General features: G+C 35.5%; 1 protein-coding gene across 1 annotated transcript in view; it reads right to left on the reverse strand.

Annotated features, from left to right (window-relative positions):
• LOC306867210 (metabotropic glutamate receptor 7-like) overlaps positions 1 to 5118 on the reverse strand; it is a gene marked incomplete at both ends in the record, with an annotated part of 220064 nt that extends 214946 nt beyond the window's left edge. The window contains one exon of the mRNA XM_079412799.1: positions 4639 to 5118. Coding sequence (XP_079268925.1) covers positions 4639 to 5118 — 480 coding nt within the window. The remainder of the gene's footprint in view (positions 1 to 4638) is intronic.
• Between the last annotated feature and the right edge of the window lie 14324 nt (positions 5119 to 19442).

The following is a 19442-nucleotide window of genomic DNA, read 5'->3' on the forward strand; positions in this document are numbered from 1 at the left end:
ACCACTAATAATAACAGCAATGCTAGGAAGAACATTTTAATGGCTGCTTCTCACTGACTAGTTAAAAAAAAAATCTGTGCTGAAGAATTCCTGGGTTTGTAGGTTATGGCTTCTGTGAGAAATGAGTCCCACTGCTCTGATATTTTTAGACTTCTGTCACTGTGGCTGTTGTCACTTTCATGTTGGTGGCCTATGAGTGAGTGATAGCAAACATATACTGTATTTACTAGAGCTCAAGGCAGCAAACCTTCTGGGCCAGAGAACCAACGACACGTCAGAAATCAATAGTCACTTACAGACTATGGATAATTATAATGACGAGAAGCGTCCCATTTTAATGGCAAAACACTGATCCACGTCAACATGAAATACATGCAACCCAGTTTACTTTTGTAATGTGAAGTATTTACTTTAGCATAATGTGTACAGATATTATGGAAATACTATTCTTAATAATATGTTACTGCTTAAGAGTAAAATAAATAATAATTGTGTCTTTTCGCAATTGCAATGTCAGGGGTATTTACACCACTCCATTTTCAACTAAAAACGAAAACATTTTGGTCGTTCATTTGTCATTTTGGGAGCCAAATGCAAACTTTGAGAATAAAAATGGGTTTCAAAGTACAAGTTTTTGAAAATGACATCATTAATGACTCCATGTAAACTACAAAAAAATGTGAATGTGTAAAAAACGGTAGTGCGCAGACGCATGATGTTTCTTTACAAAGTGACATCGCCAACTACTGGCCTGGCATAGGTAATACAGCATTTGCAGTCGTTTTCATGGATCCATGTGAACTGAGATCATTTTAAATTCGAGGTCATCTGTACACCTAAATTTTAAAAAAATGCAAAGAAGAAATTTCAGTTTTTAATACGTTGGGTACGTTGTTGTGTAAACCTCAGTTTAAATCTCAAATTGCAACTTTGTAGATGACCATTGCAATTGCAACCTTTTCTCGCAACTGTGATATTTCTTGCTTTTTCAACTTTGTCACACTATGACTTTATATCTAACAATGACAATCTCTCACAATTGCAGTTTTGTTTCTTGCCTTTATATCTCACAATTTAACTTTATTATCCTGTAATATTGTAATTTGAGTAAAAGGTGCTTTACATTAAGCAATTTTCAACTATATCTCACAATGTAACTTTATACCTAACAATGTGAATTTATCTCGCAACAGCAGTTTTGTTTGTTGTAAATTCAACTTTATATCGCACAATTTCATTTTAAGTCTTGGGAATTTTAATCTCATAATTTGACAGAAGATGCTTCACATTCTGTTCAATTACACAATTTTCAGCGATCTCAGAATGTGACTTTATCAGTTGCAATTGTAGTTGTGTTTCTAAGAAATATGACTTCATATTTCAAAACTCAACTTTATATCAATTAAAGTTTAAATCTCACATCTCTTCAGTTCGAAGATGCTATAGGACTTTTATATCTCAAAATGTAACTATACTTCTCAATGTGAGTTTTGTTTCTTATAAATACATATTTATATCTCACAATTCAACTTTACATTTCGCAATGTGAGTTTAAATCTCAAAATAATACTATCTCATAATTTTTTGGAAGATGTCTCACATTTAAAATTCAAAGATGTCATTATAAATTTTTTGACTTTATACAGTATCTCAAAATTTGACCTTATATCTCACAATTTGAATTTAAATGTCAGAGAGGATTGTTTATCTAAAAATTTAATGCAAAGTTCAAAGATGGCATTACAAAATTTTTGACTTTATATATCTCACAATAATACTTTACACCAAACAATCTTACTTTCTCACAATTGCAGTTTTGTTTCTTGTAAATCTGACTTTATATCTCATAATTCAACTTTATATCTTACAATGTAAGTTTAAATAAACATTGTATCGTATAATTTGACTTAAGATGCTTCACATTCAAAGTTTGAAAATGTTATTATGCATTATAGTATCTCACAATTACCCTTCATTTGTATTCCCCCTCACTTTCCCGCTAAAAAAACCAACAGTAAAGTGCTAAAGTAATGGCATATCATACACTCCACCACAAAAGAATGAAATTTGGGGCCTGAAGTGTCACAAGCATTTTGAGTCCAAATGTGTTGAGGTGGAGAATGTAAAAACCGCTTGTACGCCTCATGAATTGTGTCAGAGCATCGCTCTCATCACCGCAGCTCGCATCGCATTCAGAAAGAGCTTGTGGCCGTCGGGGATGCTTTGTGAAATCCCAGCCCTGTAGCATATAAAAACAGTCAGAGACTCAGAGCAAGTGTGAGGCCATAGGGAAATAAGCAAACAGTTTTCTGAAAGGATGCAGGTGGCTATCGGGCCACAACATGGGCTTTAAATTTGTTTCTTAATGCTCACGACCGAGGGTCTGTGACACAGGCCGGCTGGCGTTACATCCCATGTGTATGGATGTATTTTCGTAAATATTTTCTAAATAGTCCATGTAGGGCAAAAATTCAAGCTCTTAGAGGGCATCTGCGAGGTCTGCTGAAACCGCTCTAGCCATTAGGTGTGTGGTAGGAAGCTGGAGAAAAGTGACATAAATATTGCAGTTTCACATGCGAGTGCTTGCAGCTCATGTCTGTTACTGTAAAATTATTAATTCAACAACACATGAGCAACTATTTAATCTATGTCTACGTATTGTAGTGCACAGAGCAGTTTTTGTCAAAACTGAATATGGTTGTGAATATTTAATGTAAACTCACAATAAAGTGCTCAACAGATGTTTGACGTGAATAACGTCACAATTTTCCATTTAATTAAACAGTTTAGGCCTTTAAATACTGTAAAGATCATGTAAAAGAGGTACAAAAATTTTGGTGGTAAATTGGTGTCAAGACATCTGACATCAATGCACAATTTGAGCAGGAATTGATTTGGGAAGTCAACTGGAAAAGGCACTTGTTTCTTGTACTTAATGTTTAAAAAATCGTATTTTACACTATAAAAAGTTTTTTCGAAGTTGTAAATAAAACATTACTATACATGTTATAAGAATATACTATTTTGGTCTTTCCGCTTCAAAATATCATGATTAATTCAAAGTTTGACTTGCCATTTCGGAGTTAAAGCTGTTTCTACACCATTTTTTTAATGTAGTTGTGGGACTACTATTCTGTATGGTTTAATGTTTAGTTAATTCTTGAATTACGTTTGGTTAATTAAGTAATATGCAATTTTCATGTTTTAAATGCAAATATTTTAAAGGTTTATTGGCTTTAGTCTTGACAGTATATAAAATCTTTAGTGTTGACTCATTTACTTCCATTTTAAGTGTTTTACAGTAACCAAGATTATCAAAATTATCTTCTGTGGTAATTGATGACATGCCACAAATAGACCTTGTACTGAACCTGGAACATTTCTTTAAGTTTCACCAAACGAATTTGAGTTTAGAGATCTTAAACTACCTGTTTGCTTAAAGAGAACCTTGGTAAACAGAGCAAAAAAAAATAAAAAATCTGGAGATGAATGAGGTTTGAATCATAGCGGACCAGTGGGATGTCATTAGCTGTGTTTATCTCTGATGCAGAACATAGATAAGGCTGAATAATCCTCTCACATCATTATAGGCAACTGTATAGACTGTTACTATTTGAACTGCTGTATCAGTAATCATACACTTCAAAACCAAGGGGCGGGATACAATTATCTCTTCATATGCCATATTTGGATGCATTTACATTTTTGCTTACTGCATCTAGTTCATTTACACCCTACAAGGATTGATTCTGATTAATTTTACTGGGGTTTGTGCATATTCTCATGCGTGGCTTATTGTACATTCCAAATCATTTGCTTTCAGATCTTTTACACGTTCTCTCAATGTAGCTCCCGTTGTATCTGCCAAAACACATGCTTTGGAGATAATCTGACTGTAATTTCCCAATGTTGTGGCAACAGAGAGAACAAAATTAACTATTTATTGCAATGCAGACATGAACTACTAGGTGGATAACCCAATGTAGAGCATAGCAGCTTAATCTGCCTCTAGAATGCTGAATCTTAATTCACAAATTCATTTGAATGAGCAAACCTATCCACTTCATCGTAACGTTTTACATCAAGCCTGTTTGGAGCAACAGCAGGAGGGAAGAACACAGAGAAATAGAGAGAAAAATGATAATATTGTACTTTAGTCATTTTATTTTTATTATTAATATTATTATTATTGTATAGCATTAATGGATTGATGGGGGCGGGGGGCAAACAAAAAACAAATGTGTATTATTCTGAGGCAAAGATGACTATATATTTTAGTTGCATGTACTATCATTTAATATTATAGAATAGAATAGACGTGTCAAGCAATCATATCAATAAAGCACTTTGAAATTGAAAATAGATAGACAAAGAAATGAACCCTGTTGAAAAAGCCACTCTGCAGGTGTGAGGAGTCGATGCTTGATCGATTTATTGATTATGACTAACAACCTGTTTAGGTTACCCTACTGATTGCAAAGACATAATGCTTTCCAATACATAAACAACTGTCATTATGCGTTCTCATAAATCAGCTGTCATGTAATCATACGGGGTGAAACGACATGAAACCGTGACGCAGGGACTCATTCCAGCACATGTGATAGGCTACCGCTGGGCACTTGGGCTCAGACTCACCTGGAACAGTCGCAGTATATTTGCGACCATGATGGACACTGAACTCGCCGAAGACCCTATGACTCCGACCACCTTTTCAGGTTTAACGAACACCGGGGGCTCTCCGTTCGTGCACCTCACATCCGACGTGTCTTTCTGTATGAGAGCCTGCACAAAAGTAAGCGACTGCTCCAACGCGTACGTGTCTCGCGAGCATGTGTCTAAAACCCGAGCGCCTAAAGTGATGTTGGGCAAAAGCTCGTCGTCACTGTTGATTTGGTCCAATGCATAAAGCATCGCCTCCAGCCGGTGTATCCCGTTCTCCTTCTTGATATCTCCACACGGTTCCCCGGAGACCCCGCGGGCATGGACCGGGAAAAGGCCACCCAGGGTCAAATCCCCCTCAATTCTGACGGAATGAGGAGCGTAGATTTCCTGCGAAAGTGTCACATCCGCAAGCGCTTGAATTATCCAAAATACCCGCCATGGAAAGCAAGCCATGTCTTCTTGTCGAAAAAGGCACTTTTCACAGTATTTATAGATAAACAAAAACAGATTCGTTCTCAATAACGGCCATAGACCATTTCAAAGTAAGGTTGATGTGGGAATACGTTGAGGTTTTCTCCAAAAACACCGCGCAATAAGGATGCGTTATTCCTTGGGAAAGTGCGCGTCGTATGGCGCCGCTTGTTGCTTAGATATTCTGCATTCTTTAAATAAAGAAAAAAGACAGAAGAACAAAGTGAAATACGTACAGTACCTTTCTATGGTTTGTCTAATAAATCAAACACACGCAAAACGCATTAAAGTGCAGCGCTATTCGACTAAAACGCGTCCGATCCACGCTGATGTCACAACGCCACTGTAAAACCATCGCGACTGAGTTTTAACGGATTTTATGTTTAAAAAAAATTAAGGCGGCAAAAAAGTTTCCCTTCAGAATGACGCGTCGCGTGGAAAATGTTGCAGAGAATCGATGTCAGGTGAGATATCCGTAGCATCCTCTCATCGCGGACTTCGCTCAGGCTTTTTCCCCTTCCCTCGGAGCAGGTGCTGCTTATTATATTTGAGAGAAAGAAAGCGAGCTTAGGCGGAGATACGTCTTTAGGGCTTGCGAAAATCCTCACAAGAGACAAGAAGACAGCCCGCGTGTCTCCTCCTACTCTCTCTCTCTCTCTTTCTCTCTCTCTCTCTCTCTTTCTCTCTCTCTCTCTCTCTTTCTCTCTCTCTCTCCTTCTCTCTCCACCCTGAATCAAATATGGATTTGTCAAATGACTCAACGCACGATCGATGTCGTGTTACTCATCCTGGCTCCTCTATGTGAGGCGAATCATAACGCGATATAGTCATTAAACTCAACGATTGTTATAATGGAGGTCTCACTAAGTTTCTCGGTTCCAAAGCTCAGTTGAATGCGGTTTTAACATTAAGATTTTCACCACAACATTATCTGTAATAGAGAAAGAAAGGCTTCTCAAACATTTAACCATATTTGGATCAACTCCTTGTTCATATATTTGTGTTTCGACAAAATAACGTATTCCGCACGACATTATTTCACTGATGTGGGTTAATATGGAATATGTTCCAGCTTTAGAGACTGCATTGTTTTTCCTGTTGAATGCAGCAACTGTGGCTGACAGAGGAAATGAATTCTGTCAACATCAATTCATGATTTTACCGCCCCACTAGTGACTCTCTCTCTCTCGCTCTACATGTTTGCTTTTCTATTATGATGGGGAAGTTCCACTGACACATATAGTTTTACAGCTTGCTTATAGCTAACGATGCTAAGGCAAGTACTATTCCCCAAGCCAAACCCTCAGACAAGCATTTGCATTTTTACATTTTCATTAAGACACCTGTTTTTCCTGTGGGGGCTGTTGGCTAGTCCCCCAAAATGTAGGTGTAAGTGTTTGTATTATCCTATTGGGGACATCTGGTCCATATATATTTCACACATTAGGCCTAATAATTACAATAACACTTTAATAGCAATTACCATTGATAAGAACAACAGAACATAAATACTACAGACTAACCCAAAAAAAAAATTTTTTTTATGGAAGCCAGTTCTGCCACAGAATAGAAAGAAAGAAAGAATATGCATTTTGTCTTCATTTTAATCTCACATTTTGCACAATTCTAGGGGATTCAAAAAAAAAAAGTCAGAATTGTGAGATATAAACTCACAATTATAAGAAAAAATTAGTGAGATGTGACCGTCACAATTATCATTATTACTATTTATTTTATTCCATGGTGGAAACTGGCTTATAGAAAGTGTTTTAATTGGTTCTTATATAAAGCATATAATGTTATTTTCGCTCTCTCTCTTAGGTTTTATATGGTGTTATAAAGTGCTCTGTGTGTAGTTACTGATGAGGATTTAGAGTTTGCTAATTTTTTTATCTATGTGTCCTGTTCATTTGTTTTTGTGTTTAAAAAGAATTTTGTGTGTATAAACTTGGGGTTGATTATGTAATGTTGTTGATAATTGTAATAATGTTCAAAATTCTCTTTTAGGTTGGTCTATATTTGTTTTGTTATTCCTAAAAAGAAATTAAAAAGAAATTGCAAGATATTCAGAACTGAGAGATGTAAACTTGGAATTGCTAGAAAGTCAAATTTCTGAGTTTATATATCACAATTCTACGGAAGCGTATTGCATTCACTTGAGGAAAAAAAATCGACTCTGTTTTTCTGAATTAACGAGTTAATTATCTCAGAATTACGAGATCATTTTTCATGAAAAAAAGTTTTTGCTCTGTTTTTCTGAATTAATGACTTAATTATCTCGTAATTCTGAGATAACTCATTAATTCAGAAAAACAGAGCAAAAACTTTTTTCATGAAAAATTATCTCGTAATTCTGAGATAATTAAGTCGTTAATTCAGAAAAACAGAGCAAAAACTTTTTTTCATGAAAAATGATCTCGTAATTCTGAGATAATTAACTCGTTAATTCAGAAAAACTGAGTAGATTTTTTTTTTCCTCAAGTGAATGCAATACGCTTCCGTACAATTCTGTTTCTTTTTCTCAGAATTGAAAGTTCATATCTTGTAATTCAGTTTTTCTCCCCCTCAGCACAGAGTAAAAAAAAAAATAAAAAAAAAATATCAGAATTGTGAAATATAAACTCAATTGCGCCAAAAAAAAGTATGAATTGACGAATTGTGAAAAACTCTAATTATTCCGTGGTGGAAACAGGCATGGTAACAAATGTAACAATGAATTGCTAACTAAATTCAATCTCATTTGTACGTTTTCAAACAAGTTTATTCCCAACTGATGGTTACGTTTAGGGGTGGGGTTAATGGTGCAACTTCATGCTTTTTTTTATGAATCAAATCAAATTCATATGAAATAGCTAACTTAAACAGCTAAATAGTTACATTTTTCTCATAAGATCGGGTTGTATCATTTTAACTTTGAGCACATCCCCAAGGAATGTTTTTTGTCATATTTAGCGCACTTTTGGGGACGGTGTGTCCTTGAAAGGCAATTTGACAAGGTTCAGTCCACACAGACTTCATTTTGTAGACCTGTGAATGTGTTGCAGAGACTGAGGAGAAAAGTTTATTTCCAAAAGGGACAGACGTGCAGAAACACGACTCGTGCGGATTATTTATGAGATTCGGTAGTGTTGTTGATCTACTGCTTCTCGCCAGTCAAAGACATGAGACAGTGTTCGGATTCATATTGATTTGTTTGGTGAAGCAGTCAAGTGCACTTCAGTGAGGTACATAGATTCAGTGTTCATGAATTCACCCACATTAACCTTACATTCCCTACTGTATATGCTTATCCATTGGATATCCATAGTAATGAAAAAAACACTATGAAAGTCAACTGCTTGGTAGTACCATTCTTCAGAATATCTTCTTTTGTGTTGAGCACATGAAAGAAATTCCTACAGATTTGGAACAACATGAGGGTAAGTAAATGATGACAGAATTTCATTTCTGGGTGAACCGACACCAAGTATGAAGAACATTAACAGTGATGCTTCAGCAAACATAATCAAATATTCCTAGATAAGGAAAACAAACATCAGATACAAGCCATTTAGCTGTAAATGCCCATTACCTAACTGCTTCTACATATTGCACAACATATAATCAGATGAAAATAGTTCTCCGTAATGGCCACACAATATAAAAAAGGCACTTTGCAGTCAATGCCCCCCCTCATAAAGGATAATGCATTGCATTGTCTTTAAATAGAGACTTGGGACATCATAGTGTACACAAAAAGCATACTGCCTTAATACTTACAAGACTTAATATTTCATGCGACTTGAATCCAAAATGGCTATCATCACAAACTCCCTGTAAGATATGGATTTCATTTATTCATTATACAGTGACATACTCAGAGATTTATAAGGCAGGAATGAATTATTCCTTACCTCAAATTATCAATAAGCCGCACACGCCGATGAAAGCAGAGCGTGATCTATAAGCGCAGATGCCATATTACTGCCACCTTTAGGATCATCTGTTTGGAAATTATGCAAAACCGTAGAAAATAATAACAACCACCATCCTTCAAGATTAGCATGGTAATACAAATTACATACCCCTGAATAAAATTACATATTGACACTTCCTGCAGGTATCCAACTCAAACATTTATCATCGCTGAAGTGGAAAATAGACCCATAACTGTGACCCAGAGGCTGTTTGGACTGGAGATCCTTCTCAAGAGCTAATTTAATTAAACTGTTATCAACATGAATGACGAGACGTCTGATCATCATCATGACAGTTAACTACAGCATAATGTATTAGCATAATTAATCAAGAAAACCTGTTTTAAGGTCCCCATCACAACGCTGCCAAGGCCCCTTTTCTATTTATTAGCTAGTTAGTTTGCTGGCGGTGCTCCAGCGGCACGCCATTGCTCACAAATGTAACAGGATAATTTAGTTCTTTGAGTATTGTTAGATAGCACAGAGCCGAGCCAAAAGTGTCTTAGGAGAGGAATGGGGACATCGAGAGCGAAAGCACCGCTGTCTTCCTCGAGCAGCCTGAGCTCAATTCTGTTCTTCAGGGTGTTTTTTATTTGATTTTGTTTTTGGACAAATGGGTTCAAGTAAAAAAGCACCAGATGAGCTTTGTGAAGTTTAATCGAATTGCAGCTGATTAAAAAAAAGTAAGCAAACAAACAAATAAATGAAAGAATAAATGCATATTTAATTAATAGTCATTTTGTATCTTTTCCCAGTGTACTCATTACTTTCTATATTGTTAGTCTTCATAAAATTCCATTTGATCATTTATAAAAATGCATATATAAAACAATCATACAGTTTATTTGTTTGTTTGTGTTTAAAGTAGCTTCACTAAGAACAAAAATATGATTATTTATTTTTAATGTATAATTTAGCTGTACATTTGACTAGTTAAACAGTGTATCTTGTAATTACTGTGATTATTGTTTTTAATTCAGTGAAACTCCTAAGTATGTCTCAATTTAAATAAATGAATTAATAAATACATAAAATGTACAGTATGAATGTCACTGCATTCAGTAAATAAAATGTTAAATATAATATTTTATTTCATGCAGTAACACACTTATACACACAGATATTTATGAAATTATTTAGTTAAAGGTACTTGAATTCTTACATATGAGATGATGTGAAACTAATTTGAAAAGGAAAACTTGTTTCAATTTGCCTCAGTTTTTCCTCCCATGACAATTCAGGCAATTAAGCTTAAACTACCCAATAAAATATGGCATGGAATTAATTAGGGTTTTCAATTGATTAAAAACCAAATCATGTTATCAAATTAATTAGAAGATACACTTATTAAGTATTCAAATTCTCAAATAATTGCTCATATCAATATTTGTTGAGGAAAGCCATGTCTTGCAGTTCAACTGGCAGCACATGCTCAGAGTCTCAATGAATTGCATTTTCCTAGATAGTCAGTTTCACCCACGAGACAAACATGCCGGCCTCCCAGTTTAATAAGCGCTGGATGAGAAAGATTGCTTTTACTAGCCAGTGTGGAATCATTCATCACTTTAGACCTCTTTAACACAGCTCAGCCGCTGACAGGAAACAGCAGGTAACCAATTCATGTCCTACTGCTGCTGATGAGGGCCTGGGGAAACCCTCGACAAACCCAATCCCAAAACAAGGACATCCCTCTTTAATGCCAAACACAGTCCATTATCGGGTGCTCTGCGAGTGTGGCAAATAAAGCAGTGAATCGCCCGGTATTGACTGCTTTTGTTTATTTCATACATTTAGCAGTCCGAAAGACAGAAATAAACCAATTTAAAAACAGTTGCAAATGGGCGTTTTGTGGAAGCAAAGTGGCTTCTTGGGCCTGAAATGCTATCAAAACGTTTCTCAGAGTATTGAGACACTGAAGGGAAACTATATTGTTTTATGTAAGAATAATCTCAAATAATGATTTATTTAGGGATTTATTTAAAAGCTGTTGCCACTACATAAATATTCTTCAAATATCTACAGGAAAAAAAAATTATCAGTGCCAGATTTCTGCTTCATGGCTTTATTAAACTACCACAGACATTTCAGTAATCCAATTTTCAAGATATATATATAAAAATTGAATTATTAATAATAACATTTCTGGCTGCACACCTCAAATCCTAGTATAAAAATATCAAAGCTATTAGTATTATCAGTGGCTTTTATATAAGCTTTGTGTAATGGTTGCCCCTTGCTCAATCATGGCTCATGATGCTATAAACAGATTCCCAAAAGCAGAATCTAAAATTGAAAAGCTAATTGCCTGAAATCATGTAGACATCCACCTTATTTTCCAAGTTATTTTGCGCGTAAGTGCGAAACTTTGGGTTTATCAGCTGATGCAGCCTCCGAAATGAGACGCAGTCATTGGCAAATAACTAGAAAAACAGCAAAAAGAAAAACTATTTCCGCCACAAACCAGTGCTTAATATTACAGTAATACAGTAAATAACAAATACCGGTTTGGAATATCAAGCAGCGTAACGTTATGTGTTTGTTTTTGTACCGCTAAAATAAATTGAAACAGCGGACACTGGAACTCTTGCAGTAAAAATGAAGTGCGTCTTATAATTCAGCTCTATTCGTGTTCATGATAGGTCTGAGAAGAGCTTTCCAGCGATGTGAATTGAGGCAATGAAAACGCACTCAGCTAAGCGATTTGTCTCATGTGAAGAAGCGCAAAGTCCGATTCATTTAGATCAGTGGTTCTCAAAGTGTGGTACGCAGACAGTAGTGGTACGTGAGCTTCCTCTAGTGATATGCAGAGGAATCTCGGAATTAAATATCAATTAGGAGTTGGACCAGTTTAACACTCTTGGATGTTTTTCTTGTCCGCAGGTTGAAGCGACCCCAATAATTAGATATTTAGCCCCTGGAATGCAACTTTTACCAGGGGACCCCACCAAAAAATGTGTATTTTACGCCCAGATTATGATTTTTATCTTGCCTGAAAAGCAATTATTTAGGCTAGTTTTGAGTAGCAATTAGGTGGGATTTTGCTGTGAAAACCTGGCAACCCTGACTGGTGTATGCAATAATTAGGCTATACTAAATTATCTAATCTTTTTGTTTAAAGAGAGTTATAGTGTTTTAGATATAAACAATTTGTTCAAATGCTGTAAAATGGGTTTCTTAATGATTTGTGTCTGGAAAAAAAGATGGAATAAAACACTTATCAGTATTATTGTACAAAATCGTGTGTATTAATATTTTAGAACTGCTGGAAACAAGTGTCACATGAACAAAATGGTGAATAATTCAGGAATTCAGGGTGACGTTCTCCGGAGGATGCTTAGCGGTAAATCTGGTCTCAGGAAAATAAACCTGGCCTAACAGCCCACATGATCTTGTTAAAAGGAAGAACTTTAGAGGTATAAATCATTCATGAGCGCATCAAACAAAAGCTTTTCTTCTGGAAGTGTGACAGAGAAAGTGGGGTTAATGGTTGCAGGTTACCCACAGTAAAGAGTAGATGTCAGATCAGACTGCAGAAAGCCTTTCAAAAACACCATCATTAAAATCAAAACCAAACCCTGTGATATAACAGATCTCCAAATGAATGAAATGAGGAGATTCGACATGTATGGTGGCACTTATAATTTCATCCATCAAATAACTGGAGCCTGATTTTGACATATTGTGACAATAATGTTATCTGCATTTTAATTTTCAGAGTTTCCATATCGCCTTAAATTGTGTATGGTTTGTCTTACTCCCATAACTATGAACAGCCCGTGCTTATCTAGTGCGATTTGGCGAGTGGCGCCCATGAGCCACTGTAATCTCATCCATCCGCACTGTCATAATACACCACTAACATTCGCCTTCTCATCCCTGATTGAAAAGCGTGAGCTAGTAACAAATCGCCAACTCTTTTCTTTGCCTGTATCTATGAAGAAAATCCCCAAATCCATCTTACTCGTGCGTGAGCTTTTGAATCCCCCCGCAATCTTTCCTGAGGGGCCTGCGAGATTGTTTATATGGGTGGTTTTGGCAAAAATCACAGTATTCATTTGTTTTACACCCCTAGCAAGAGCGATGAATTTGGATGCGGGCGGGCAGTAATTGAACAATACGACAACATCTATGAGAATAGCTGCTGTTCGTCAGTGTTAGAGTAATTAAGCGAAACTCCACCACAGGGCAGAAGGTAAATAGCCTGGCCTTAAACTCCATCACACATTTCATTACTTTGTGTGGATAAAATGCTTGTGAACTTGCATGAAATGTTAAAATCATAAGTGGTTTGCAAGGTTTAGCCAATGCATTTGACATGATTGTGGCAAACTTAAAGACTATGAAGTAATATGAAGCACTAAATTTACTAAAACTATGATAAATTAAAGCTAAATGGGAATATTTAAAATAAGTTAAGTACGAAAACTTAAAACCTAAAAATAAAAAGCTAACTCAAAATATTAATAAATATAAATTATTATATTATATCTCTAAGCTAAAAGACATTACTTATATTGACAAAACTGCTGACTTTTCATGGTTTTTAATAAGCTTTGCCCGACCTAGGTGTTAATTTCTACACTGGCACAAGAGGGAGTTGGTTTCAGGAAAGCAAAGAGTATTTACCATTTTTCCGTTACGCAGCAGTTACATGCTTTTGTGATTCTGCTCATTGGCACCAGCTGTTCGACAATCTGTTCTTTTCCAGACAAGTGCCGTTGTGTTTATTTATTTATCCGCAAACCAAATTGAGGCCTACGAGGCTTGTTTGGAAACCTGCCGTCCGTTCAAATAAGCACGGCGTCCTGTGCCTGACGCTGACATTGATGGATCACCGTCAATCGGATTAGACCTTCGATATTCCATAATCGAGTCAACAACTGGGGACGCAGATTTGATCAAGCGGTTCGCGTGACTGTACAGTGAATGCACTGAGACTGCTTGATTATGAAACCTGTTCCTTTATAAAAACTGAGGTGCATTCAATGTACCATCGTATATGTGGAATATTCGTGGCTGTATGTATTCAAATGTACAGGATTCAGAGCTTACCATGTGTTTTATGTCTAACTGTATTTGTTCTCCCGCAGTTCTTAAATATCATAAATTATGTGCATTCAGGAGCTGAAATGCATTGAATAACTCTTGTGCTTTTATATACATACAGTTACATATCATCCACAATTTGCATATTGTGGATTCTCAGAAACCTTAAAGTACAGCAATATGTCACCGTTTTTTGTTTTTTGTGTGTGTGAGGCATATTTTACATGATCATTATGCTTCATTTATATTCATTATGTCTGTGTGAGGTGGGTTTCACAAACTTCTAAAGTTACTGGTTACCAAAAAAAAAAAAAACAGTTGCCTAAAACAGGTTAATGGCTGTGGCATTTCCACGTATTCATTTAGGTTTAAAAGAAATTATGCAGATTAAAATGAAATAAAATGGAAAAATATGCTCTATTTCATTTTAGAAATAAAATTATAGAGTATTCCACTTTATTTTTGCTCTCATTCTCAAAGATAATTGTAACTATGTGTTTAAAAAAAACATCACCATGTTCTGAAACAAAGTTAATGGGTATGGAAAATGCTTAGATTTCCACATTTATGTGGGTGCAAAAAACATGAAGAATTTATGTGAGATAAGATGTAGTCTTTCTTGTTTTTAAAGATGATTACATGTTTTTCTCCACATACATTTTTGTTTAACCCAGGCTCCTAGAAAACATGCCTGTGGCAATATTTCAGTGAAACAATATTATGCTGCATTTTACACGTTTCGCAGCTCTTGTAAATTTAAATGTCCAGCAAGTGGCAGTAAAAGCACGTAAAATTTTCTTCGAAACAGATGAATTTGAATATGGAGACATTTTATTATGTTGGTTAATGTACATATTGCGGCAGTTCGGAAATGTCCATTGAGCGGCACCAAAAGCTCTATCGCGTTTGAAAATAACATTCCACCTACACTAAAATTAAAATCTCATAGTGTTTACAAAAGAAAACGTGAGATAACCATACATTTGCTAAAGTAACCATTTCATTTAAGCTTTCTTTAAGGATTCTTTGAGAATTCGTACCGGTGCATTCCACATTGCAAGAAAAATGCTGTACCGGGTGCGCTACCGAGCAAGTTTACTACGTATGAAAAGTTAAGCATATAGAGCTGCCCTCGTAAAAAGTAATATATTTAAAATACATTTATTTCATAGTAAGTATACTTCAAATCTATTATAATTTCAGTTATCATTATGTTCAGTATTTTAAAAGCACATTTTAATTCATATTCATGGTGTCTCAAAATAGCCCAGTTAAGCACACTTAAATGATCTTAAGTTTATCTTAAGAAGTACTAAAGTATCATTTTTAGTGTATTAAGTACAAGATTAGTGCGCGAAAATGGAGCACTTTAAGTACATTATGGAAGTGCACTTGTTTTTCACCTGGGATGTCAGTATGTTAATACAATTATAATAAAACTTTATTTGGAGTATTACTCTTGCTCAATGCACATTTCTTAATATTTAACATAAAATGTGTTTTAATATCACTTTTGATGATGATTGTATGATCGTTGAATACTATTGGTCCATAAATGCAAGATATTTAAAGTATAATTGCAGTATACTTGCAATAGTTCCACTTTAGCACAATCATATATACTTGAGTATATCTTTAGTTGAACTTCAGCACTACTTCCACACAATTAAAGTGTAATAAGTACAACATCAGTTGTTCCAATTTAGCAGACTTTAAGTATGCCAGTTTAGTATGTAAAAATACAATTGCAGGGTATTACTATTAAGTACATATGTATTTGTAGTATACTGTGCATGAAATAAATTGATTTCAAATACATTTTAGTATATTTATTTTTCACTAGGGTGAAACAAGCAAAATGTATTAGTTTATTAGTGTATTAGCACAGTTATGTTTACATGTGCTAAATATAATTTAATGGTTTAATATTTATTTTATTTAAAAAAAAATTCTGTGATCAAAGCTGAATTTTCAGTATCATTAGGCCTACTCCAGTCTTCAGTGTCACACGCATTTTTATTTTTGTATTGCACAATATTTGTATGTTAGAAAGTGATGTTAAAAATATCTCCAATAAGCTGGTGGGTTTATGGTGTGGTGGGCCACTCTTTAGTCCCAGTCCGCCCCCTGCATGCTAGCATATCAAAATGTACGTTATTTACTGATTGCCATATCGACACAATATAGGGAAAAAAGTGGGGCAAAATTCATAAATCGTTTGAAGTTATCGGTCAACATTTATTTTACAATAGCAAAAGTAAATTTCTGGCTTAAGTAAATTTGTCATCTCAGTTTTTAATATTAATTTAAAATGAGACAAATCTGCTATTATTTTAATCTCCAATTTGTTATTTACAGTATCAGTTTAGATAGACTAAACTAGCAGAAGACACTAACCGTTTTAAATTCCAGTTGTGCAGATGGGGAAGGTTGACACTGCGTTACAATGTGTGCCACTATTATTAAACTATGTTATTCTATGACATTAGCGATGTAATTTACACCATTTACTGTAATGAATTTTAATGAGAAACCATGAGAGACAAGTGTTTAATGTTCAGAAATTATTATTTCAAGAAATGTAAAGGATTTTGGCTCGTTTATGTTGGCCGTCCCAAGCATGGTTGCAATGTGTTCATTGTCAAACTCCAAATTTTTGTAAATTCTTAATTCTTAAAATTATTTTATTTGAAAAAGTTAATAATTTTATTTTATTGACAAAATATTTTAGTTTGTCTTTTGTTTTTGACAACATTTTAAGCTACATTTTGTGTTACAATGTGCCCCTCAGATGTTACAATGTACCCCACCTTCGGGGCATGTTGTCACATTTCACTTCCATCGTTTGAGGGTAAATAAAGAAAAACATATACACTGTAATATATGTGAGAGTTTTACATTTCTGTGGATAAATCTGAACCCCATGTGGATTTACACAAACTGAGAAAGTCAAAAAGAGTTAGATTGTGCCCCACTCTCCCCTAATTAACATTTTGCATTGTGTGTATGTGAATATTTGTCCACAGCTGTACATATATTTGCACACACACACAAAATACAGTCCCCGCTAACACATGATGTTTTATTAACAAAGTTCGGGAGGAGCGCGTCAGATACTTAGCCTAATTAACACAGGAGGTCCGCACTCAAGTTAATCAATGCACGGCTATATATACAGCTGACATACCTCTATTCATTTGACGGATAATCAGCAACCCTCCACCACCCCTTCTCCACGCAAGAGGTATCACTATAGTTCTCACCACACTATGGGGGGGGGGGGGGGTACTCTGGGTTCGGGCCATTCCTGAGCCCGGAGCCCTTCCCCAGGACAGCACGCCAACTACACATTACTATACTTGCCAAATACGCATTTCCTTACTCGTGCTAAATATATGTAAGTGTGAACTCGTGAAATTGGTACATAACATTTACCAGCGAGCTGGTCTCTGTTCATTGTATTCCTAAAGGTGGGATATCTAACCCATCCATCAAACTTTAAAGAACCCCCTATGCACCTTTCACAGGATTCACACCGGCAGTGGAGGCAGTGACCCTTATCATAATGTTACCTGCTGAAAGGTCTGGTGGCCAACCCTCATGAGGCTAAGCGAGATCACTGTCCACTAGTTAAAGGAGAATGCTATGTACAGATCAGCCGGCTCAACCTCGGATAAAATATTTGCTCTGTGGTATTTACCCTTTCCCTACGGACACCCGAATGTCAGGGCATTTGAGATTGAGTGGACCACTAGCAAACGGGTCTTGGTTGACACGTTACGGTCCTGACAAAAACAACCCCAATAGGTTTGTCAAGTATAGGACATGTTGGTGGATTAACATCTTGTGTTGGTCCTGGAACAAAATTCCTTCAAAACATAAACAGTCCTTACTCTTTCCCTATAACCTGGTGTTTGGACATCTCATACAATAAACTTTACGCATTAAATTATTTAAACTTAGATATTCAAAAGATTAGAAGCATTAACTTTTTTAGAAATCTCTTCTGCTCACCAAGGCTGCATTTACTTGGTCAAAAATAGAGCATTTCACAATAATATTGTGAAATATGATTAAAATGTAAAATACCTGAATCTTTTGTAATATATTTTAAAATATAATTGATTAATGTGATCAAAGATGAATTTTCAGCATCATTACTCCAGCAGTGGCACATGAGCCTTCAGAAATCATTCTAATATGCTGATTTTCTGCTCAATAAACATTTCTGAGTATTATCAATGTTGAAAACAGTTGAGCTGCTTCATATTTTTGAAGAAACCTTTTTTAATTCAACAATTATTGAGAAGAAAAAAACTGCATGATGAATATGATTAACATTTTTTGCATGAGGTTAGTGTGTTTTATGAAGATGCTAACATGACTAGCATGCTGTTAATACTTAACCTTTTTAGCGACATGATAACATTATGCTAGCATAACTTGAGACTAACATGCATAGCATATTCCCAGATAGCACATGTATGTCTGCAATACCGTTTAAAGAGTCTGGAAAGAATCTGTTGGTTTCAAACATCTGGTAAACGTCTTTGATATGTCAGTTTTTCATATTTTCTTAACCATAAACATCTTAAAGACATTTTGTCTTAAATGTCAATTTAGTGTCTGAAAGGAAACATCTTAGAGACATATTGCAAATGAGCAAACACAAAATATGAGATGTAAACACGCTCATCAACTAGACATCTCTGATATGTACATGTGCTATCAGGGTTAGCATGACGCTAGCATGTTTTTAAGATGATGCAAACATGCTGTTAACACTTTTAACATGTTGCTAGAATGTTTATAGGAAGATGCTAATTTTTTTTAACAGTATGCTATGTATTTAGCATGGTTTAGTGCTTCACAAGATGTTGCTAGCATATGATAGGAAGTTTTTAACAAATACTTCTTGAACAGTACTAAGTAGTAAAGCCAAATCCTAAAATTAACCCCAAAATCCAATTTGTTGATAGGAATATTGTTCAATAACCAAACCAACTACTTGCTCACAGTACGGTAAGCGACCTACATCTGAAGAATCTCTAAGATGAATTAGACCAGGGGTGGCAAACTTCAGCTCTGACCCTAATTAAAACTCACCTGCCTGTAGCTTTCTAGTAACCCTTCAGACCTTGATTAGCTTGTTCAGGTGTGTTTGATTAGGGTTGAAGCAAAACTCTGCAGGGCTGCCACCCCTGAATTAGGCCCCGTCCACACGAAGACGGGTTTCTCTGTATACGCATAATTTTTTTACCGTATAGGCGTTTCGTCCACACGAAACCGGCGTTTTCGAAGAGT

The sequence above is a fragment of the Barbus barbus genome, assembly GCF_936440315.1.
Source record: "Barbus barbus genome assembly, chromosome: 49".
NCBI lineage: Eukaryota > Metazoa > Chordata > Actinopteri > Cypriniformes > Cyprinidae > Barbus > Barbus barbus.